The following is a 26,683-nucleotide window of genomic DNA, read 5'->3' as shown; positions in this document are numbered from 1 at the left end:
CTGGAGGCTAAAACATATAAGGAACAGCTGCTGGAATTGGGTATGTCTAGTTTAATGACGAGAAGGACGAGGGGGGACATGATAGCAGTTTTCCAATATCTCAGGGGCTGCCACAAAGAAGAGGGAGTCAAGCTATTCTCCAAAACATCTGAATGCAGAACAAGAAGCAATGGATGGAAACCCACCAAAGAGGGAAGCAACTTAGAACTAAGGAGAAATTTCCTGACAGTTAGAACAATTAATCAGTGGAACAACCTGCCTCCAGAAGTTGTGAATGCTCCACACTGGAAGTTTTTAAGAAGAGACTGGACAACCATTTGTCTGAAATGGTATAGGGTTTCCTGCCTGAGCAGGGGGTTGGATTAGAAGACCTCCAAGGTCCCTTCCAAATCAATTACTGTTATTGTTATATTAGTAAAATTTCCATAAGATAATTAAGAAAAAAATCCTAATTTTTTGGCTCAGAATATATAATATTGAAGTTATGTCTACTGTTATTGTTGCTACTGTTATTATTACTAGTTAATGAATACATTAACCATAAGCCTTAATAACAATCTCATACATATTTAAAGTATTTATAAACTTTTTAAAAGATAAACATTTTAAAGATAGTTTTCAAAATAAAATATAGATATTAGAACTTTATGATTAATTTAAAAAAGAAAAGAAAACCAACCAGGAAACTACTACTAAGCCCTGGGGGAAAAATCACACTTAAAACAATGAACAATTCACTAAAACATCTAATGGAACAATATCAGAATAATCTTTAGAAATTTTATAAAAATGTATATGCATTTAGTAAAAAATGCAATTTGAAAGTCTGGGCAAGTGCGAAAACCTCTTCGTGATGCCTGCCAGTATAATTCTTTTCACATGCAAGCAATCAAATAGGCAAACAACTAAGCAAGGAAGCACAACCCTTTTAGTAGGTTGATACAAACTAAAACATAGATATGCCTCCAGCTACATTTAGCTGAGTCTATAAATATTCCCTTTTGCGGGAGTGGGAAGTACTAAAATTCAGTGGAAGGGTTGCAAATTGGGAAATTTTGGCTAAAACTCTTCGGAAACATCCGTACATCAAGTTGCATTGACATCCACCATTATGAAATGCTTTGAGAAGCTGATAAAAGACATTATCGTATCCAGCGTCCCACCAGCATTTGACCCACTTCAGTTTTCCTACCGACCAAATCGTTCTACGGAGGATGCTATTTCTTCCATTCTCCATCTGAGCTTGAAGCACTTAAGAGGAAAGAAATACTCATGTGCGTTTGTTGTTTGTTGGCTTCACTTCGGCATTTAACACAATCATTCCCCAGCATCTAGTAGACAAATTGGGCCTTTTAGGCTTAAACATTCCTTTGTGCAACTGGATTCTTGATTTTCTTAGCAACAGGCCCCAATATGTGCGAGTTGGAACAAATACCTCTAATACCATTTTCTTGAGCACAGGTTCTCCTCAGGGCTGCATCCTAAGACTGCTGCTGTTCACCCTGTTGACCCATGACTGTTGTGCTAGGTTTGCCACCAACCATATTGTGAAGTTTGCAGATGATACAACAGTAGTGGGCCTTATTCATGATGACAAGGTGGAAGCTTACCGCAAGGAGATTGAGGGGTTGGTGAACGGGTATAAGGAAAACAGCCTAGTTTTAAATACTGGAAAAACCAAAGAGATCATTGTTGATTTCAGAAAAGGCAGGCAGAGCCACACTTCTCTGTGCATTAATGATTTTACAACCATGTATCTGCAATATTAAATGGAAAAATAATGGTAAAATTGAAGTAGCAGAGATACTCAACTCCTATTTTTTTTCATCTTCACTAATAGGAAGAAGAAGCTAGACTAAAACTTGAAACTGGTACAAACATGGTCAGAGAATACCTCTTTATCTTTTTTAATGAGTTTGAATTCTGTGGGATTATTGTAGAGAACTAAATGCACCTTTTGAAGATCTGGTTCCATTTTTATGACTATTGTTGAGGAATCCTGAAGAACTTATGACTGGTGAGTAAATCTTTTTCAGAAACGGAAAAGGGAGGAGGCTAGGGAACTACTGATCACTCTGTTAGATATAAATGCCTGGGATAAATCTAGAGCAGATAATACAACAATTGATCTATAAGTAGAGAAGGATTATCTAGACCAGGGGTCAGCAACCTGAAACAGTGAAAGAGCCACTCGGAACCGGTTCCCTCACAAAAGGAAAAACTGGGAGCCGCAAAAAATGTGTGTGCATGCGCGTACATGCGCGCATGAGCAGAACAGGGTTTGACTGAAGAGTGGAGCCAAGGCAAGATATGCACCTACCCTGCATATTTGAATTGATTGGTTGAACTTTTTTAGTCCCACTTTTTTTTGGGGGGGACTGCACATGGCAGAGGACTGGGAGCCGCAGGAGACAGGCTCCGGAGCCGCAGGTTGCAGACCTGTGATCTAGACAATTTGGTCTGCTTCATGTAAATAGGATGTTAATTTTTTGTAAATCATATATCATTTGTCAATAAACAAGCTTTTAATAGCAAGAGGAGAAGCAAACAATTTGTGTACACACACTAATGAAATGAGGAAGAAAAAAGATGTGAGAAGAGGAGCAAAAGATTCAGATTTCACTTGTTAATACCTAGATGTTGAGAAATTTTTGGCTTAGTAGAAACTCAATGTTTTGAAACACTAAAGGCTGCGAGGAAATGCATCTGTTTGGATGTGGCAGATAACCTCAGCAATATATAGCCACCACAGCCCACCCTGGGTACAAGCCATAATGATCTGTTATAGTATGCCAGTAACTATTGGTCTTTCTAAAATGGTTTGCACTTTTTTCCACACCAGATATTGAGAAAGAGAAAAGAATGGGAGGGGGAAGAATTCAAAGATTATCATTTTCCTACTGCTGGGAGGACCAGTTTACATGATTGGTGCACTTTTTCAGGTTCTGTTGCTTCTAGCTGATGTGATCAACTAAGCTTACCTAAAAGCAGGCCTCACTGAGCAGAGGCACTTGCTTCCCAGTTAGCAAACTTAGGTTGGGTGGTACTGTATGTGCCCAAAAATGCTTCTTCAAAGGAAGTAAACTTAGTTAAGTTTCTACAAAGAACACCCAACCAACCAGATATCCCCTTAGATTGTACTTGTGCCATATTGGCATCTGATGGTCAAAATCCCACCTCTCTCTATTTCAATGAAGAATTCATTGGGAAGAAAATACAGCTCTTAGGAAGAATCCAGAGTTCTAGGAAAGAGGCTGTGGTTTAATCTTGGAAGTGTTTGTGCTTTTGACTCAGTGTGATTCCTGGTGACTGGTCCCTGTAGTTTTCTTGGCAAGATTTTGGGAATGGTTTGCCATTACCTTCTTCTTAGGTCTGTGAGAAAGTGAGTGGCTTAAAATCATTCACAGGACTTTGTGCTGAAGACAGGACTAGAACTTATGGTTCTAGGTCTCCTGGTTTATAGCCTGATGCCTTAACCACTATCTCAATCTGGCTCTCTTGTTTAAATTAGAGTTTCTTAAAATAATTCTTGGCTTGTTGCCTGAAATAAGTTCAAATATCCAAACTGGTTAAATAACTTCTTTCTTTTCTTTTTCTTTTTCTTCTATTTTCTTTTCTCCTTCCTTCCTTCCTTCCTTCCTTCCTTCCTTCCTTCCTTCCTTCCTTCCTTCCTTCCTTCCTTCCCTCCCTCCCTCCCTCCCTCCCTCCCTCCTCCTGGTAATCTAGAATTAGAAGTGAGGGGATAACATAATAAAATTTAGGTATCAGTTGCTATCCCTTTCTAGACCATGGCCTACTGTTGGCTAAGCTTTCTTGAGAGAGGCTCCCTTGATTAAGACCATATAAGACTACTCTTATATAAGACCATATAAGACTTGGAAGATGGTAACAACTTCTGATCTCCTGCCAGCTTCCCCACTGAGTTTCCTTGTAGGAAGCTGGCAGAAGCATCAGAAATCCTTCCTTCCTTCCTTCCTTCCTTCCTTCCTTCCTTCCTTCCTTCCTTCCTCCCTCCCTCCCTCCCTCCCTCCCTTTCTTTCTTTGTAAAAATCATAATTTGCCATCCTATCTGTCAGTTGCACGTAAACAAAAACATGGCCTAAGCTATAATATAATATTAGTCCTTAAATTGTGAAGGTCTAAAGTCATTAGATATTAAAATACAACAAGTCGATAATACCAAAAGATTTAGTGCATTAGTTGTGTAAAATAGCTACAATGGATTATTCATTAGGTTTTCCCCATAGTTTGTCATGGAACCCCATCAGGTTCTTGCAGAAGGAACACAGTTTGAAAAACCCTAGTCCAGGCCATTAGAGAGCCAGTTTGGTGTGGTGGTTGAGGCAGCAGGTTAGAAACTGGGATACTGTGAGTTCTAGTCTCACCATAGGTACTCCAAAGCCAGTTGGACGACATTGAGCCAGTCACTTTCTGTCACTCCTAGGAAGGAAGCAAACCACTTCTGAAAACCTTGCCAAGAAAACTGCAAAAATTTGTCCAGGCAATCTCTGAGAACGGTCACAATTGAATGGAAGAAAAAAAATTACTTAAAGCTTTTAATAAAAATGTTATTTTAAAAAAGAACCACATACAGTCTTTAGCTTATTCCATGAGGTTTGCATGACTGTTTGCTGGCTGATTTGCCTCCTTGCTTTCAGGTATTCATTTATATAACTGATGAACACAATACACCTTTGTGCACACTCTTCAGCATTCACAATACCAAGCTCTGGGGCAGTAGGGAATGGAATTATGGGATCTCACTGTGCTCAGAAAAGAGGCTCAGATGCTAAAATGGGCAAAAGCTTTGTGAATGAGAAAAGAGAAAGAAATGTATGTTCTACCCACCATCAACATATAAGTAGTGGTATTAATGAATGAACAGCTGTAGTTTTGGACTGCACAACTGTTGAAGATTTAAAAATATTAATAACAATATTTCACATTTTTAAAAAAGCAAACCAATGCAATATCTTACATTGTTTTATATTCCATTATTATTTACATATCTACTGGTAGAATTTTCTAATTATAAATACCATTGATAAAGTACAACAGTAAAATCAGTATAGTGAGTTCTTATAAAAAATGGAGGGTAACAATTGTGTATGTCTTAATTCTTCTATGGCACAATTAGAAGGTGAAGCAGTGTTTAATTCTACATCATGAATTTCTCATGGAGCAAACGTCTGCATCTCTGTAAATACAGATAGTCCTTTTTTAGCAACCAGAATTGGACCAGCAACTCAGTTGTTAATTGAAATGGTTGCTAAGCAAAATGGTGATTGTGGTTATGATCTTACTTCAGCTTTTCTTTGCTATATAGATCATAAATGCAACAATTGGCTGCAAAGTTACTTTTTCATCACTGCTATAACTATGAATGGTTGTTAAACAAGGCAATCACTAAACAAATATACAAAAGTTTTTAGTAAACCAAAAATGCTAGATTTTTATTTTTAGTACATCAAGCTAGGTAGTTAGTTTGATCTAATGCTATATTCTTATGGTACATGTTAAATCTATATGAATAGATTTCTGGAGATGGTGATCATAATTTTTAACTACATGATAAAATCTATACATACCTTGTTCTTCATAGACAAGGCCCATATTAGAGTGTGCTTCAGCTTCTTTCTTCCCACCATCAATTTTAATCAGTTGAGCAGTTTTGTAACATTGTTCATAGAAATAATTCCTTAACCATCTGTCTTCAGGCTTGTTGAAGCAATAGGCTAAGTTTAGTTGATTAGAATAAACCTCTTCATAGTTTTCTTCAATGAAAAGAAAATGATTATATCTTAATATTGTTTAAAAAGCTGTATAATTTTTGTTTTTATTTAGGTTTTGCCATACTATAAAACTATAGCTATATAAAATGCTACTTGGGGCTGTACATATTGTATATAAGCCGCATTGCATATGCACAGATATCTATCTATAAAAACACATTTGCTCGTATATATTTCAAAATACCTTCTGTGTCACTTCTCTATTTACACCGTTAATTAACATATCACCATTCCAATTCCTAATTGATGTTTCCTTGTCTCATACACTTGTTACAATTGATTAGGTGGTATGACCAATATTATTTTTAGTATCCCACTTCACCAAAACCTCATTCTGGTTTATTAATCTACAGCATAAATAGGAAGGAGTTAACTCAACATCTACTAGCTTTCTAGATGATTTCCTCACTTGTAGGAGCAACAACAGTAAAACTATATCCAGTCCCAAAACAGATTTAGGTGCAGCAAATATTTAACTCAAACCTGATGTTGAAACAGATTTCTGAGCTATTATTCAGAGGTCTATAATGTCATCCCACCTATTTTCAGCTTAGTTGGTTACACATCAGAATTTAAAATACAATCACAAGAAATGTGTTATTACCCTATTGTTTAAACATTTCTTTGCTCTATCCTCTCACATATTTTTTTCTTTTGCATTTAGGAGATCTCATGCTTATCTATCTTCATATGCTCTTCTTAGTACTTTTTGCAATCTACTGCAGTTTTTGGTTCATAGAGAAATGGTTCAATCTGAATTGCTATTTTTTCCATTACAGAAATAATCTCCATTAACTTTGTTACTTAGAAGAGAAATCAAATAGTTATGAATTGAAGCTGATATGAAAAACATACAGAAATGGATATTAAGGCTATCTCTCTCAATAGCCTATAGTTGGCAAAAGTTCCAAGGAATTATCAAAACCTTAAGATTTGTCAACAATGCTAAATACTAGATCAAATGGTGCCACCACAAACCAATTTTTAAAAAAGGAAATTCACGCATATATATATGGTTTTTAATATTACATAGTGCATTCCACATTATAGTTTCAGTCCTTATAGTTATTCACCAAGCACATGCAGCAGAAAAAGATGTTAAGTGAGGTTACAACTATATTATTTGGAAACAGATAAAAGAAAAGATAAAAAAGGAATATTTCTAATTTGAAGAAAGCATGATTCAGAAATTAAAATTATTCTCTTTCCTACTGAATAGCAAAGCAATAAACTTTAGTAAAATTATGTAAATAACTTGAGGTAAGTACCCTACAGTTCTCAAGAGATGAAAGTGACCTGAGGCTGGTTACTGTTACTGTCGCAGTCTTGATTGAATGAACTTTAATGTGACCCTATACTATTCTAGTGTCTACCCACTCAGTGAATAAGCAGTGCACCTAGACAACCATTTCAGGGTAATTATTTTGGATACAAACTGGCCAAACTGGGCTGGAATCACATGAATAAAGCAAAGCAATGTTAAAACATTCTTTTAAAATGACTATATTTTAAAATATAGAAACCTCAGAAACATTTCTGTCTTCAGAAAGCATTGGCCGTGTTACATTTAAAAGTATTGTAGTTTAACTTAATATATATATTACCTAGAATCTATTTCTTCAATAATTCTTTGAATTTCAATCCCCAATCATTTTACAATTAATCATCTTGAATTACAACATTACAACAATGATCAACCAAGTACCTTGAAGGATTTGGAGAAAGTTGACGGAGGAACAGTTTTATAGTTCTGCAGATATAGCTTAAACCATCATGTACCACACAGTAGTACAAAATGAAACTATGTTCAAACTGAAAATATTTGGGTAAACCAGGAAAATATTTCTAGGGACTTAATGGCACGTAAGGCCAAGGGTCAGCATATAGCACCACAGATGCTATAGCTACACTATCTACTGAGCTGACGGTAGTAAAAACAATCTTAAAAATCCAAGAATTTAGATATTAAATAGGTTGTCTTTTCCTCAAACATCTTTAGGCACCATCTCCGATGTATCATTAGCACACTGAAGGCAGGTCCTACTTAGTTTAAATGTAGAATAACTATTGGAAGAAAAGGTGTATAATTGTGTTGGCTCAAACTCCCCCAGCCCACTTTTCAAGAACCAAATGCAACTGAAAAAAGACAGGTAGTCTGCAGGACCCTCCTCTTTTCTGTTTACTCCCTGTTGCTGCTGCCCATACCACAAAGATGTTGTGTAGGCAAGAATAACTTTCCTAACTAGAGGGTTTTTCAATGTTTTCTGGAAGACAGTACTGAACATTTTGGTATTAGAAAATTAGCAAATCCCAAAATTTTAATTTATAGTGTTTTTGAACTAGAGAGAATGATAATCTAGAGTTGGAAGTGGGGGGAAGCTGGCAGAAGCATCAGAAATCCATCCTTCCTTCCTTCCTTCCTTCCTTCCCTCCCTCCCTCCCTCCCTCCCTCCCCTCTCTCCTTCCTTCTTTCTTGAGAATCCACAAAATAAATATGAATAAATTTGGCTTCCTGCTTGGGATCTGATGTCTGATGCAATGATGAATTTGCTCTTGAATAATCACAGAAGAATTCTATTCATTCCTCGTTGGGAGGACTTTTTTGGCTCCAAAGGATGCCATTTGAAAGCATCACTTGTACTGTCTGATGTACTTCCTGAACTCATTTGCAATAGTTCATCATTGTTACATAAACTGAGGAGTACATTAGGTAGAGGCTGCAAAATTGTTTATCCTAATCTTTCCATACAACAGAAATTAGCAGTTTCTTTGGCCATTGCATCAACATCAGAAATTTTATGTTGTGCAAATCGTGCATTTTGCCTCATTCTTTCTGTTGAGAGAAAGGCAATGTTGAGGCAAAATGCACGACTTGCACATATGTTTCTTGTTGTTAAAGGTGGGTATTATGTTGAGAAACTCTCATGGTAATTTGTGCTTGCCATGTATTCTTGCCTTTCCCTTGATCTTCTCTTTCCAGCTTCATTTTTTTCTCATCTCCTCATTCTGTACTTTTTCTTGTGATTCTGGAGACATGGGACCACATAGGTTTGGTGTTATCTCTTGACCATGATGCTCCCACATGGTATAATTATACTGATATTTAAAATCCCCTCTGACTTCTCCATTGAGTTATATGAAACTGTCAGTGACAGTTTAGAAATAGAATGACAGCAGGACTGGTCTATCTGATCTCTGATAATCAAAGCAGGGGCTTATCTATGCTTAGTTACAAAGCAGGCAGCAGTTGGAAAATTGAAAGAGGAAGAGGAAGGACTAAGATATAGTGGCAAATGTTTTTGACCAGAAAGATACAGTTTTTACTCCATCTGCAGTTATAGCAGTTCACTTGTTGACTTTCAGCCCAACTACTTCCCAGAGTTGGTGTGAAGAGATACAGGAGAGTGGAGTACAATGCATACATATACAGTATCATGAGATGGGCTATAGATGCATGTGCATATTTTTGCACCAGAGAAGAAGGGGCACCTAAACCAATAAAAATATCCAGGCCTTTTTTCATGCACCTTAGAGTTGTGTGGGTTTTTTTAAGAGCCACATAATGCATCAATTCCTTGCTGCTGGATAAGGGAAAGAGTGAGGAATTGCAATAGTGGCTGGAAAACTGTCATGCAACATTCAGAATGAGCATCACATGCAGCAGCAGCCTGATAAGGACAGCACTTGAAACAGCCATAACCTTTCCAAATTTTATTCCCTTGGGCATCATGGGTCCCAAATTTTGGGCTCATTCTGTAGGTTAGCCCATTTGAGGTAACTTGGTTCAAAAATTGTTGCCCTATGATGCACTGTCTCGCCCAGTTAGAGGTCATGACATTGAGAGTTTCAGTAGTATATAGATATGTTTAACTAAAATACATTTAGTGTTACTCTTTGTTTGATCCTCTGCCTTTACTCTGAAGAGCCTTGGTGGAGCAGTGGGCTAATGCCTCCTTAAGTAACACCAGCTGCCTGCAATTAGTGCAGGTTTGCATCCCACCAGGCTCAAGGTTGACTCAGCCTTCCATCCTTCCGAGGTAGGTAAAATGAGGACCCAGATTGTTGGGGGCAATAAGCTGACTTTGTAATAATGCCGCTTGGGCCCCCCCGAAAGCCCTAATAAGCAGGCATATACATAGAATGAAGGCTATTGCTAAACACATTGGTTTGTGCTTAAATTGTAAGCCGCCCTGAGTCTTCGGAGAAGGGCGGGATATAAATGGGATTAAAATAATAAATAAATAAATGGTATAACTTAGACAAAAGTTTTCTTAAAAGAATTTCGTCTTTCACTTCTATATATTTCATAATCACCTGAGAAAATCATTAGGGAAACTAAAAGTTTCCAAATTACAGTATCTAGAATCACAGACACTTAGCTAGATTGCAAAAACCTAAACAATCATTAAATTGCAGTGAAAAGCTATGGTTTCCGTATTTCTTCTTTATAGCGTAAGTGGTTTTCTGTATTTTTTCTTTTTTCTTTGCAGCCCAAGTATGGGTGCCATATTAGAAATTGAGAAACAAGACTTCTGGTCTTGCACAGTAGCGCAACAGCCAAGGGGTTTCGGGGCTCTGTGCCCTTTGGCTGCATTTCTTCCTGTTAGGGAACCCTAAATGGGCCACTAGCCACCCGAAGAGGCAGCAAAGAAGGAAGTCCCGTGGACCACGGAGAGATGGTGGTTGACTTGATTGGTCCAGGAGAAGCCTTCCAGAGACCAACAGGAGAAAGGCTAGCCTAACTTCAGAGACTAGCCCAAACTACAAGCAACCAAAGTAAAAAAGCACTATCTTAAGCTGATTGTAAACAGTGCGTTTGAATCTGGGTAAGATCATCGATTTTCTCTATCCTACTTATTAACTTTCCTGGGGGGAAAAATTCCCAAGAAGCAAAAAACCTCCGAATGTGAAGGAGGGGGATTTTTGCCCCACCCTTTTACTAATGGAAATGGCGAATTAAACCTTTTATGGAGGACCAAAACATACAGAAATTTAATGAAATGAATATAAAATCTATTTTTGGATAACTTTGGAATTGTTGAATGGTTAAGATTCTCATTTTAAAGGTAATTTTCTATTTTGATAATTTGAAAAATAAACTGGTGCTGACATCCAGTGGTGGATAAAGACTATGACAGCTATGGCTTTTATACAGGACTTGGCAAAATCTGGAAAAACAAATCTGTGCTTGTGACCTTCAAAGCTATAACAATAGAGAACAGCTGTGACAAAAAAAGAAAACAATTTGGGTTGCAGACAGAGGATTACAAACTTCAGGAAACCTTTTTGAACCTTTCTGGATTATAAATGTCTCCTAAACTGTGACTCTAAAGCTATTTGCAGAGGAAAAAAAACCCCTCAATTCTTGACCACTATGGAAAATCAGAGACTTGCTGAAAGAACTCATCAAGAAAAAATAAATACCTTTCAAGAGGAGACATATGAGATACTGCAACTAATTCAAATGACAACGACTTCAAACCACAAAGAAATCCAAAATAACTTTGAAAACATAAACCAATCCATCTCCAATTTAACTTTAAAACAAAAAATCCCAGGAAATAACTATAGAGAAGGAGCGGATAAAACAGATAACTGAACACAAATTTGAGGATATAGACTCAAAGATTGAACTTAACAAAGAAGTATGATCTAAACCAAGTGGAAAAAAATTACAAGGAATATTGGTTTTGGAAAAGGCAACTTATACTTTAAGACCACAAGACAAATTTGAGGATAAGAAAAAAGACTGGTCAAAATGGATTGCAGAGACCTCAGGAGAACTGAGAACTGGAGAACTGAGAACTGGAGAGACAAAAAATAATAAGAGATACAAAGAGAAAAAGAAAGAAAAAGACTTTCAACAAACATGAAAGAGCAAATTTGCCTTTTACAAAGATATTGTACCTGTCTTATTTTTAATATCTACAGTGACACCTGCAAGAATATGGAAAGACTCTTTGATTCAGCAGAATATATTGATGAAAGATATTAGGCAAAAGAAGGCCAAAGTGAAAATTAAGAAAATAGATGATGGGACTTATCTGAAAGAATATTTTAAAAAGAAAAACCTGTTTGAATATGATTAAAGTAATAGAAAGATTTTGAATATGATTAAAGTAATAGAAAAATTTTGGGTATTTTACTTTAAGAGGGAAGAGTCCCTCAAATAACACAGTACTCTCTCTTTCTTCTCTTTTCTTCTCTTGTTTCTTGATATGAGTAATATAAAAGAGTTAGAATGGCTTATATACAAGGACATATTTTAGATATTTAAATGTGATTGATTTTAACAAAATTACAATGGATTGAAAAAAATGTTTTGAATAAGAGTTAAAAGACCAGATGACGAGATTTATTAAATGGAATATTTAAAGATTAAATATATTCTTAATTATGGCAAAAAAGAATGGAAAAAATTTGGAAATAAATATAAATTAACTTAGGGGAAACATGGACTTTCAGTAGTATACTATCTTTTTATCCCTCTTTTGTTCTTTTTTTCTATTTTTTTAGTCTTATTTATTCCTTAAGTAAGGTAAAAGTTATGGGATGGTTTACATGAGAAAAAAATAGAATCAAATATTTAAATGTAATTAAGTTTGAGAAAATCTTAACCAGTAAGAATATCTTGAATATTGTGGGAAAAACAAATGTAAACAAGAACTGTAAATGGGATCCATGATGAGGCAACCAGAATGACTAGATAGAAAAGAAATATTATATTGATGTGATTATTATTTGCGGAAATATTAGAAAAAAATTATATTCAATTGTTATCTATCAAAACAATAAGAATTGTATTAACTTAAGGTTGGTAAAAGAGAACATTATGGAAAGAAGAGGAAATCAAGTAAAATTATTATGTGGATTATAGATCATAGAAACCAATTGTTAGTAAATATTTTTTAAATGTAAACCCAGACAACACATTGTTTACCGAATATTAAGGTGACCATGTTAAAAAATTAATAAAATATATTATAAAAAAATAGAAATTGAGAAACAAATTAAATCGTGTCTTTCATTCAGATGTATGTAAGTCTTTTCTGGCTTCAGAAATGTAGCTGGTTTCTATACTATTTAAATTCAGAATTTAGTTTTATAGTTAAAATGATAACTATTTGACATTAATTTGCAAAATCTGCCTATACAGATATGGGACTCCTAGTACCATACCATAACTAGCATTATGTCCTATCAGTGGTAGGCAATCTACTTTTCTTTTTCTCATTTGAAATCTAACGTTAGTCATTCATTTTATATTTTAATTTCAGAACTGACAATCATATTGTCTTTTTTCAGATGATGTGAGGTTTCTTTCTTCATCTTTCTCTGTCAAGCAGTCTTGATGTTTTTTTTCCAGTTATTCATCTAGCTTCCCATATTTTCCTATCTTATGGCTCCTATTTCAGAACATCAACGTGAATTATATTTTGTTAAAATTAGGATATTTAAAGATGTGCACCAATATACAGCCATGCTGCCTGAAAGGCAGTATTCAATGACATGATTATGAAGATTACAACTTAAATGAAACATGTTAAGAATTTACATTTCAAAGAATAAAGAAATACATGCAATGTATAAGAAATAAATTTGAAAAGCTGCTATATTTATCTGAAAATTATGATGTTTTAAATTTTAAAAAGCAATATCTTAAACAATGACTTTTCAAGAAAAGTGATAATTGAATGATGATAGCATGAATACATTGAAAGCCTCCTAATCACTACATTACAGAGATTCATCTGGTTAGCAGAATGTTTCATTCCTGCGTTGGGGTTCATCATTTCAAATTCCCATCATTTACTCCAAAGATACAGCTTAGCCAACTAAAGCTGAAAAATGCTATTTCCAGAAGAGTCTCAAACTCACACATGAAACAACTGAAATCTTCCCTGAGGCACACATTGCTGCTCCATTACCCAGAATTCCCCTATTTACCTGATTGCTGGGCTGCCTCAGCTCTGGTCAGGAAATAGTGAAGCTGATCCAGCTTATCAGGCTGCTCCTCCAGGGATTTTTCCAGCCATATGGCTGACCCAGGCCCTGAAGCTTCCCTCAAGGCATTCCACTGCTCTATCAGAGTAAAGAGCTCAGCAAAAGACTTGTGATAACCCTGCTGCAGCATGTCTAGGCAGATGTTCTTCTTGTATGAATTCCGGTAACTGGGGATTTGAAAAAGCTGGTTTTAATGGTTTCATTCTTGATGATAATTTCTTCCTAAAAAACTCACAGAAGAAACAAATATGATTAAATGTGCAAATATGATTAAAAGGTAACACAGTGGTTGTTAAACCAGTTCTTTACTTAATAAAAATGCCAGGATGTTTTTGAAAGAGACCAGAAGAAAGCTACAGTAGCTCTGGTTCTACCAAAAACTATAATATACAATTGAAATCATATAGGAATGTCAACTGAATTAATTCATTGAAAAGCAACACCTAAAGTTGCTGAGGTATATTTTCTAGGATGCCTCTTCAGTTATAAAAATATGCTTGGAGGCATATTAACTCCAGCAAGATTAGGCAGTATGATTATTCAACTTTTCTGAGAAGAGGGACAATTAAACCACTACGTGACTGCAGATACTCACATCTGTGAGTTCACCAAGGATAACAGAGGTGCAAAACATTTCATTCATTTCTCAGTGTATTGATTCAATTTACGGTCATGTACCAAACTATAGAAAGAAAAACAAAATGGAAAAGAGAAAACCTTTTTTGTTATTGTTTAAAAGATGTTCAAAAGAAAAGTAAAAAACTGGCCGCAATTAAAAAAAAATCTGCTGCAGGATATTTCTCTTGTTGAATCTAAATTTGGCTTCTGACCTTAAAGACAGCAAAGCAAAAATAAGTAGGATTACACTGAGCAGCCAGTAGTAATTGATTTAAAAAAGGGCTGTAAAGTCCTGGAAGTCCATTCAAACAGGTGTAATGTAATGTAATGTAAAGTGTAAAAAAAAATCTTTCCCTAATATCTCTGTAATTTTGAATGACAGAATGAAGCCATATAAACAATTGGCTTATGGCTATAACTGGGATTGAAACTACTATTGTTAAGCCAGGTGGTCGTTAAGTGAATTGCACCCGATTTTATCACCTTTTGCCATGGTTGTTAAGTGAATCACACCAGATGTTTAGTGAATCATACGGTCATTAAGTGAATCCAGCTTCCATCAATGACTTTGCTTCCTGGAAACCAGCTGGTAAGGTTGCAAATGGAGATCATGTGACCCCAGGGCGGTGCAACTGTCATAAATATAGGCCTGCTGCCAAGTGCCCAAATCTTGATTGGGCGACTACACGAAAACTGTTAACAGTTTTAAGGTTGAGGACCAATCATAAGTCACTTTTTTCAGTGCTGTTGTAACTTTGAATGGTTGCTAAATGAATGGATGTAAGTCGAGGACTACCTGTACAGATATTTAATTATTGTGAAGTGGGGGATTCTGTAAGAAATATCAAAGAAATTGGTATTGTAAATAAATATAATTTTATGTAATTATACTCTTTTCTGTTACTTAGCATATCTGTTGTATTTTGCTTTCATGATTAATCGTAGACCATATGTAAAGAGGGAATGGATTACAAGGAACCAAGCCATTATTATTTTTTTATAGTACAAGCTAGTACAAGAAGTTAAACTAGAAGTCAAAATAGAAGAGAAAGATGTAAAAAATAAGCATGAAAGACAAACACAGTTGGAGTGGGCATTATTTTGTGATTGAACCCCATAATAGGTATATCTGGTGGGGAAGGCTGTTCTGCAGTGAACTTCCCACATTTTATAGCCACATTGAGTTGTAAGGCAAACAAGTCATGGTTATGATTTCATAATTTTAATATATCAGGATCAGAGGCTATACATTGAAAGAGCTGGAGATATGCAAGATGAATGAAGCCAGTATACAGAAACTCTGGTATTTTGTTTTGCATCCCATTAAGGCCTAAACTCACTGCAAGGTAATTCTGTGCTCACTGGAAAAAAAAGCATTGTATAATTTTTAGATCTCACAAGATGAGAATCTCGCATTTTTAGGAGTTCTCCCATGCTTCATAAAGTAATATACCACAAGGTACATGCAAAATTATTAAAATCTCATAACCTATTATGTTCCTGTTGGTAAACATTCATTTCCAAAGTGCAATAATACCCTGTTAGTTATACTATGTAGCTAAACTTGAAAATTAATTTTAAAATTATGTTTTATAAATCAATAACATTTAATGAAATTAATGTTCACAAAAATTGTCTCCCAAAACAGTTTTTCAATAATTACAATGGCCTCTGGGGGCCTCTACTGGAAACATAGCAATACTGCAGGTAAATATTACTATTTAAGCAATACTAAGAATAAAATGAACGTTGTTGAATAAAAACAAATGTTTCCATATATACTCAAGTATTACTTCCCTGTGGATGTTCCTACTAATTTCAAAATGGCTGAATCCATTATTAAAATGTTAGATAAATGAGTGTTATAGCAATTTCAAAATTACAGTTGCTCTCAAAATAATTATACATTTTAATTGAGATTTTGGTGTTTTAAGGCAAACTTTAAAATGAAAATATATTAAAAAAACACTCCAATTTATTGTACAATCTTGGTGTGCCTCCAGAATGGAGAGGATGGCAGACATGTAAAAATAATAATAATAAAGCCACATTGGAGACAATGTAAGTATTCTCATACAGAACGTACTGTATTTGCTGTGATGGCCAACTACTGATTTATTGCCCAAAGAAAATAGTTAATATGCTATCCAAACTCATTGTATTTCAGGTGATCTTACAGTTGTGCAAACTAAAATTTCATTATATATTGATAAGCCCTTGATTTATTTTATTTATTTATATCCCACCTTTATTATTTTTACAAATAATTCAAGGCAGCAAATATACCCAATACAGCTTCCTCCACCTATTTTCCCCACAACAACAGCTCGTGAGGTGAGTTGGGCTGAGAGACAGTGAGCTCAGAGTTTATTATTAAAAAAAAAATGGGTTGAGCATCACCAAAACATAATCATTGCTATTTAGTCTCTCTGTTTAATTGCAATTTGTATGTTATTCTTTTCCCCTGCTTCAATTATGTGCATAATTTAATTATTTATATTTGCCAACATGTGTAAGCTTTTTCAATAAAAATACTGTACTTTCTAAGTTTAAGAAGTTGGGCCAAATCTTTAGATATAAAGTTTGAAGCTTCTGTACCTATGTAACTGCAGAAAAGTACAAGATAAAACTCTTATAAAAACATATTATTTATTCAAATTCTTAAATGGTCAATATTTTAGGAACTACCTATTTGGCAGTATCCTTTAATTGGAAAAAATTCTTAGTTTGCACTAAGAAATCCATAACTTTATAAGTGTTGTGTTTGTATATTGATCTTAAGGTTGCAGAATATATAGAGCTGTGCTTTCTATAAATTTCATATTAGAATAAATTCATTATTCAAATTTTATTTAATGTCTAATGGCAGCGGTATTACTTAAAGCATTTTTTAAAATAAATATTTTTAATGTAATAAGCTGTTTGATCAGGTAATGAAATATTTTAATAATAACATACACTGGATATTTGCTTAATTGGGTATTTATTGTAATTTTGAACAACCACTTTCATATTCCAAATCATATTTTTTTACTTTTACCAAATTTAAAATTGAAAAAAATGAAACTTTTAGCAATAATGTTGAAATGTCTTTGTTTTAAGATATATAGTAAAATGGTAAGAATTCAGCATAGAGTAATTCCTGTTGTTTTTTATTTTCATTCTAAATATTGCATAATAAAAACCTTTTTTATTAACTTGAATGCTTACTTAGCTTAATCTTTGTTTCAGAAGAAAGATAATGATGCTTAAATTAAATAATGTATAAATATGGATATTAGTAATATATTTTATACCCTATTTTGGCTTTTGTAACCATATGAATGCAGAGTACTACTACTGAAATGTAGGTGCCAAATTGACATCTTTCATAAGCTTATTTTAGCAATCTACTGTTTGCAATGCAAGCAAAATATATATTATACTATATATGGTGTTTTAGAACATTCTAATTTTAAATAACATTTACGAATCAGTAACTCTTTTAAATTGAAAATAAAGATTAAAGTTTGATTGTGACACAAGCCTGTATATACTAGATTTTATTTTACATGTTATTTACCAGATGGCTGGTAGACACATACACATACAGAATAGCATTTTGGGGACAGAAAATCTTCAAAATGCTGAAAAAAGTGTGAAATATATGGAATAATATTCATAGTGCAATCCTATCTCTACAAAATTATAAATCCCACCAAATCCAATACAGTTATTCTCTATAACTGTATGTAATATTACAGTTTTATTCTGAAACATTTAAGTGCAAAGTCTAAGTATATATATTTATAGTTTCATTTAGCAATTCATTTAGAAAATGTACTTTATAGCTTAAAATATAGTTTAAACCTAAGGTTGATATCCTCCCAGTGGCTATTTAATCATGCTTCCAAAAAGAAGTCAATCATTTTAACTAAATCCAAAACTATTATGAATTCTAAGTAATTTTATGTTGGAATCTCCCTTTGAAATTCAGAAAGAAAATTCAAAAACTATGGTTTTGGAAAGAGAGCATTACACTTCATTGGCCTGGTTCATATGCAGAAATAAATTTCTTTGGTCACTGAGGAAACAGTTATATCAGTTTTGGTATTAACTACTTGACTAATTATAGTTTTCTATGATATTTGAATTCAGGAAAAAGTGCTTATTTACATTCTCTCATGCAAACAAAATGGATAAGGGGTCTATGGTCTAAATTCAGTGTTATGAGAACAGAAATCTGGTCTGGAACAGATTCACTCCTCCACACCTTCTTCCATACATCCTGAAAAACCACTTTCACTGAAATTCAACATTATATTAAAAGATGGACTATTGTTTTTTTAAACAGGGGAAGGTTTTGGTCTCTCATACTATGTAAGGTAAACATCAGGGGGAAAAAGTACTACATATGCAGTACACCGAAAGGACAGTTCCTCTCAGATTTTCATGTTGAATTCTTTTTGTAACATACAACGGGGCAAAAATCAGTCCAAAGGAGATCAGGAGAAGATTAAAAAGCAGAATTTCTGTGTAGCTCAGAAAATTTACTCCACAAATTCCAGACTAAGCAAATTCCCACTTGTATTTATTATCACTTCACAATGAACTTTTCCATAGTATTCTATTTACTTGTCTTTATATTCCCTGCCAAGTAACAATGAACTATTGAAAAATGAAAGAAGAAAACTGTAGACTTAAACTTAGCAAAACAATTTATGCAAATAAGTAAACATTCAGTATTCTTCTTCACTAAAGTATGACTTTTATTTCATATTTCCCAGAATCTGATGAGTTTTTGCAAGTAAAATTCTGTTTCCTCTACACTAGCTAATAGTCATGAGAATCTGTAGTTTGCACCTTCCCATTAAAAATGTATTGCATTTTTTGAAATTATTCACCCCGCCTTTTATCCAGATCATGTCTTTGAAAGGAAGAAGTAGATAATAAATGGAATTATTCATGATTTCCCATTAAATATGAAACTTTCTTTTGCAGAGTTTAGAAAATGGAACTTCTACATAATGTACTGAAGTTGATTAGAACTTTTTAATCTCTCGAAGAAAATATTCCATATTACAAAAATGCATAGAATATTTTCTAAAAGAGTAAACTATTTATCTCCTCTACAATCATATTTTTAGCATTCTCTTAAGAACATTACATCATACCAAAGCGTAGTGTGTCCATGTTTTTGAACAGAATTGTATTCCTTTCTCTGTTTCGAAGGAGATATTAACCCACAAAGAATGTTGGTTAGTGGAAACACAAAATCTTAGTCAGAACAAGCAAGATCAGTAAAAAATATTAAAATAATAATATACCCATACACAAAATTAACATTGGAAGGCATTCAAAAAAAATCATAATATATTTGTTATAATAATGTCTATTTTTTTACTGGACAGTATCATTTCAGTAGTGAGTTGAATGTATTATTAAAATATCCTATATATTCAAAGTAAACAAACTGTATAGATTTTTCTGTAGCCAAAGCTGTCCCAAGCATGTACAGGATTGGGGAACCCGCAAATTTATAGAAGTTCAAAAATCATTTTCCCTTTATGGGGGAAAAATAATCCAATAAAGTCAAAATAAGATACTAGTTTATTCGTAAAAAGCATACGTGTTCTTCACTTTCTGGCATATCAGATATTACAAGAACAATTTTTGAGACTTTGAGAGCATCCAAGGTTAGGGAGAGCTCATTCAGCCATGGGTATTATATTATGTATCTCCAATGTACAGAAATAAGATGCAAATGTTAATTCACTGAGAATAGGGGAAAATGATTAAGAAAACACTGAACCTTGGATGATTATAGGGACAGTAATTTTGGTAAAGACAAGTAAGACTGCAATCTTAGAAATACTTTTTTGTGACAATAAGACTTGCTCCTGAATAAAGACATGCAATATATTTATGGAGCAGGTCTTAGTTGACTAGTTATCAAATGTTTAATCCACATTAATAGATTAATTCCATGTGGGCATCCTGAGAAATAAATTCAGTGTCAATTAATTTCAAATAAGGGAATGCAGATTTGCAGCTAAAAACTGAACATAAAAAACAGAGGATTATTCAGACTAACTTTTGATTTCTTCATTTTATAGAATTTGCAGTTTCAATCCAGGCCATAAAAAACTGGATGTTATGTTTTACACATCTACTGTGTAACCTGTTCTGGATGAAGACATTTTTTTAAAGAAAAATGTCAAGAAAGTTTTTTAAAAAATGGAAGTCACTGATCCTGAGTGTAATATATATCAGCAAAGATACATTGAAGAATAATTAGATCTATTATTCTATTGCATTGAAATATGGAAAGACAACTATACATTTCTTATTTGAATAATTTACTTGCAAAAAGAAAAAGGTTGATTTTAAACATTTCAATATAGTTACCAGGGATGGTTTTAAATGTGTGATCCCATAATTATTTACTTGGGAATAAATCTCATTGAGTTAAATGCTTCTAAGCAGAAATGTATGAATTGTAATATTTCTATCGCACAAAATCTTTTCAATGAAGGCTGACATGATCTTACAAAACTACAGTCTATTATTAGGAACTATTCATACTATTATTCTTTGGGTATGAAACCCCAGCTCATGTTGGAACCCCAAATTATTCTTCTGACACTGCTGTGATGGGAAGCCTACAAAAGATGTCCCAGCCACCTTGATGCAATTTGTCTTTTCAATGTGAAAACCCTGTGAGTTGTGAAGGTAAAATGATGGCATGTTGGCAACTTTGCAATTGGATTCTTTTCTCAGCAGGGTGATCATTGTTGCATGTTGCTACAGTGGCTGGATTGGGCAAGTGGGACAGACACATTCTAAATAGTAATCCAGAAAGAAAAAAAAGGCTTATAGGAACAAAACTGAAGCTGAAGCTCTATGGGTGGGAGTCGAGAGAGAAACAGAGAGAAAGATCAAGGTTAGGAGATAGATTGAGGGAAGAATTTACCACAGTGGGAAAATGCCACAAATAAAGATTACAAAGCTATATAGTAAGGCAAAGAATTTACCATTTTTGTTCAATTTCCAATAAACTATACTAGAGTCAGAAATCAATTGGCTCAGCTCACAAAACCAAAAAATAGAGAGAGATAATCAAGTCTACAGATGATCCTAATGTGGTCCAGATATGAGCACAGGGGTACCCTTAGCAGTCTCTCATCAAAAGCTTTGAAGATTTTTATTTTTCCAATAAGAAAGCATTTTTGCCCTATGTCCTCCATAATATGCAACCTGAAACATGATCAAAGGGGAATCATTTGGGACTCCATCAAAGATTTTCTTATCAAAAAAAGCAAGAAGGGAAAGGCAGAGGGCCAGAGTTGTATAGTTTATTGATGGGTCCATGCAAGTTATTTTTCCAGAAACCAAAGAGGCATACATTCAAGCTCTGGTATTGGATTTGATAGAAATCATAAAAACACTTACAAGCCCCAAATGATCCTAAAAAAAATGGCTTTCTATTACATGACTGATTATGTCATACCAGAGCTTTTTGAAAGTTCTTTAGGGTTCAAGAGTACCCAAACTCCAACTTGTTTTAAAAACAAGGCAATGACTATTATTAATGGCAGAGTGTATAATGTAGATAATACCATGAAAAGAAAAGAGACTATTAAAAAATAGCTGCTCCAGGTTTGCCTGCTTAAAAACAGAACCATATTTAATTTTGGGTGATATTTCTTTTGCATGTATTTAAAGTATCAGTGGCTAAAATAGCAATTTCTGAACAGAAAATGAATTACTGCTATAGTTTCAATAGCACAAGCAAACAAGAAACACTTTTGAAAATGACTAACACTAAAATGTTACAGTACACAATTTTAAAATGTTATACAATGCATTATCTATTTTGCTATTGCACGATATGACTCTTCTCTTGGAAGTTTTTAGATCTAGCTTTCGAAACACTAGTGAATTTTATAAAGTCAACTTTGCAATCAGGAGTTGTGTTTTGGAAATAAAAGTTCGTTCTTGAACAGCTTGTAAACATCCATGGAAGAAAAATACATATTTTAATGGCTCATAGATAATCAAATGCTTAAGTGGTTCAGTAAACCATTTACCAAACGTAAGTCTTTAATATATGTAAGATAAGTAGTGTGAAATATAATTATTTAATATCAATTTTAATTTTTAAATGCTACGTTCTTCTGAAAATTGCCTGAGGAAGTTCAAATATCAATGAATAACACTAGAAACAGAAAATAATAAAGTTGCAGTATAAAATTCTCAGAAAGATCTTACTTACGCAGCTGCCTCTTGTTTTGACAATCCTTTGATATGCATGGCCAAGTAACGATCTAGGGCATTTTTTCCTTTGATCAAATGCATCCTAAATTTTTAAAAAATAAACAATATTGAAAGATGGCTTAATATTACAATATGCTCTGCATATTAGGAACAAAAACTAACTCTTGCTCAGAGAAAGGCAGGCATATATTGAAATTGATGAATTCAAACATATTATAAAAATATATAAATATAATGTAGCTTTAGGAAGAAAACATTCACTGCTTCCATGTTCGTTGTTCAGTTAACAAAGCTTATTACATTTGTCCAGGAATCGATTTGCTTTCTTAAGTGAAATACTGTAATAACAACTGCCAAAGATATTGTCTTAGACAAATTACAAAGTAGAAATTAGATGTGTGTAAATTTTAATAGAATATTCACTTGGTGGGTGATTCTCAAGTTCAGGAAAAAGGTAGATGAAATTGCATTTTCCTGGACAGAAATGTCTTAACTTACACATTGCTATGACCTGGGGACACCCAAGTGCAATTCAATCCTCAACTATGGAAGCTCAGTGGGTGATGCAGCAAACGTTTTTTGCCTGTCCTATTTCAGAGTCATATGAAGAAGCCTTCAGAATAACCATACTAAGCCTTTGAGAGGCTATAGCACCAAACATAAATACAAATAAAAATGTTTTTATAAATATAACCAAAAATAACACAAAAATCATAGGTTTATACAGTGATTGGATTCAAATATGTGAACAACTGGTTCTCTGTGTGGATGCCAGTTCCAGAAGTTCATTCTGGGCCTGGGCAACAAAAATTAGCTACCAGTTCTGCCAAAGTGGTGCGAATTGACTGAATCCCACCACTGGGTTTATACAAATATTTTTTAAATATACTGTATTACTGTAAATTTCTGAATAAGAGATGAAAAAAAATGTATGAATACAAGTATCTCAGTCATAAATATCCAATAGACTACAGCTCTTTGTTAAGTGCACTTAAAGCAATAAAGTCATATTGCTGTGCATCTTGTAAAATAAAAATAAGAATAACCTTAATTTAAATATTTCTCTAGTTGACACCTATGCACTTATGCTGTATGACATTTTCCATTTTCATTTTATTTTTAATTTTCTGAGACATTTTTTCTTTATGTAATGCAAACATAAGTTGGTAAATTAAGGAAAACAGTTTTATTTACCATCAGATCTGCATAATTGGGTTATTACAACATTATACATTGATCTATGCATATGGAAATATACCAAACTAATAAAGTATAATCAGAATTTACATGGTCTCACAAATCAAAAAGGGTCCAAATGTAGCTTCCTTGAGGTGAAAAATGTTAAGGAATTGGTAAGGAATTTCAGACATATTTGTTTAGAAATAGGTTTTATAGTATTCATTCTATATATCATTTCTCCCTCCCTCCCTCCCTCCCTCCCTCCCATCCATCCATCCATTCATTCATCCCTATTTTAAGCTTCTTTATTCTGACAAAATATAGCAAAAATGAGCCATGTTAAATTTCCGCTTTCTTACTCATTAAGAACAACTATGCTAAGAGAAACTATTCTTTCTATAAATATTCACTACTTTTAGTAATCTTATAAAATAAAACATACAACACAGCATTTTTTAAAAAGAGCAAACTTGATATATGTCAGCAATTCCTCCAATTTCCAAAGAAAAGTACAAAGGCTTATATAATCTCTCTATTGAAAAATATGGATTATTTTTGGATGTTCTATGGGTTTCCCATTAATGCAGTGCAAAAATTGATACAATACTAAAAAAATAACTGATTTTAATTCTTATATGTAATATGTGTAAAGTTTCAAAATACTGTCCCAACTCTCACAATGGGCTTTATAGAATTCATCACAAGAGCACAATTAACAGTTGCAACTGAGAAGTTACAAATAAAGTGAGAGAACATAATTTATCCCCAATAATAGCTGTCTGAAGAAATAGAAAATTTAAATTGAATCTCTAGAGTATAATACACTGCACTATTAATAACTACTAGCTATTTATAAAAAGTGCAATTTCAAAATGTCATTTTGAATTTTAAAAATCTTTTTTTTGATTCTACCTTTCTAGTATATTTTTATCTATATAATAATTTTAATCCAGAATACATAATTTAGACTCTTCCTGTGGCTTGGTTACTATATTAATTTAATATTAATTTAATATTAAAAGTATTAGTATATACTTTTATTTGCAACCATAGGTTTTAGCAAGATTGTTACTACCGTATATTCTAATTATTCTGTTATTAGAGTTTTAATTTCAAAGAATCACAAATGAATTGAAAAGAAAACTAATATTTTTTTTTAAAAAAATGTATACCTTGCAAGAGACGGTGAAGTGCATCTCATCTCTTCCATACTTGGATGTGATTTGGGACTTTGTATAGGTATTTGAGGAAACATACTCATTCTGAACTAAATAAATATAGAATATTTCAAAAGTTAGCATCAGATAGTTCTGTTTGCATAGACATTCATTCAAAATATTTGCTGACTGAAATAATTCAAACATACATTAAGATACCCTAAATCCCATCTGACAAGATATGACAGTACTCTATGCATGTATAATAACATCAATTTGACTAATGATATAAATTATGCATAATATAAACAAGGAGTTGTAAAGTCATCCTCTGACTGACCTCTGATCCATTTGACATTCCTAACTGACACCCTTGCTCTCAATTAATTTATTAAAACATGTTTTCACTGTAATCTTACAAGCAAAACATTTTATTTATTTATTTATTTATTTATTCGTTTTATATACCGCCCTTCTCCCGGAGGACTCAGGGCGGTGTACAGAGCAAAGTAAGTATACAATAAACCAACAATAAAACAAATAAAACCCCAGATCTACAAATAAAACCCCAAATCTATCAGGCCAGGCCGGCTTGCTGGAATAGATAGGTTTTTAAATCTCGCCGAAAGGTGCGAAGGTCGGGGGCAATCCGGATTTCGGCTGGTAAGCGGTTCCAGAGGATTGGCGCACCCACTGAGAATGCTCTCCCCCTGGGGGTCACCAGCCGGCATTCTCTGACCGGTGGCACCCTGAGGAGGCCCTCTCTGTGGGAGCGCACAGGACGGAGGGGTGTTGACGCTGGCAGTAGGTGCTCCTGTAGGTATTCCGGACCCATGCCATGTAGGGCTTTGTATGTCATCACTAGCACCTTGAATTTCACCCGGAAGACAACTGGAAGCCAGTGCAGCTCACGAAGCAGAGGTGTAATATGGGAGTATCGGGGAGCCCCCAAAAGCGTCCGTGCAGCTGCACTCTGTACCAGCTGAAGCTTCCGAGTGATTCTCAAGGGCAGCCCCATGTAAAGAGCGTTGCAGTAGTCAAGACGAGAGGTCACAAGTGCATGGGTGACTGTACGTAAGGCATCCAGGTCCAGATAGGGTCGTAGCTGGCGCACCAGACGAACCTGAGTGAAAGCCCCCCTAGTCACAGCTCCTATGTGATCTTCTAAGGAGAGCTGTGAATCTAGGAGGACACCCAGGTTGCGAGCCCTATCTACGGGGGGCAGTAACTCGCCCCCAATATTAAGGGATGGAATACTCTGAATATCCTGACATGCCGGTATGTACAGCCATTCAGTCTTGTCCGGGTTGAGTTGAAGCCTGTTCCTCCCCATCCATTCCCGGACCGCTTCCAGGCAACGGGACATCACGTCAAGGGCATCACTGATGTGGTTTGGGGTCGAGATGAAAAGCTGGGTGTCATCAGCATACTGATGATAACCCACTCCAAAACCACGGATGATCTCACCTAGCGGCTTCATATAGATGTTAAACAGGAGAGGTGAGAGGACCGACCCCTGAGGAACTCCATAAATGAGAGGCCTCGGGGTCGATCTCTGGTCACCCGCCAACACCCACTGTGAACGTTCCAGAAGGTAGGAGGAGAACCACTGAAGAACAGTGCCTCCCACTCCCAACCTCCTGAGACGCCGAAGTAAGATACCATGGTCGATGGTAT

At 34.4% G+C, this 26,683-nt stretch overlaps 1 protein-coding gene across 1 annotated transcript in view; it reads right to left on the bottom strand.

Moving 5' to 3' along the window:
* Positions 1–25,110, bottom strand: part of TTC29 (tetratricopeptide repeat domain 29) — a gene marked incomplete at its 5' end in the record, with an annotated part of 100,168 nt that extends 75,058 nt beyond the window's left edge. Inside the window, 4 exons of the mRNA XM_081333026.1 lie at positions 5,589–5,774; positions 13,740–13,963; positions 22,669–22,752; positions 25,022–25,110. Of these exons, the coding sequence (XP_081189152.1) occupies positions 5,589–5,774; positions 13,740–13,963; positions 22,669–22,752; positions 25,022–25,110 (583 nt within the window). The remainder of the gene's footprint in view (positions 1–5,588; positions 5,775–13,739; positions 13,964–22,668; positions 22,753–25,021) is intronic.
* Positions 25,111–26,683: the final 1,573 nt, after the last annotated feature.

This window comes from Vipera berus (assembly GCF_964194415.1).
Source record: "Vipera berus genome assembly, chromosome: 7".
NCBI classification, from domain to species: domain Eukaryota; kingdom Metazoa; phylum Chordata; class Lepidosauria; order Squamata; family Viperidae; genus Vipera; species Vipera berus.
Note: the sequence above shows the minus strand (reverse complement) of the source record. Positions and strands in the feature narration are given on the sequence as shown.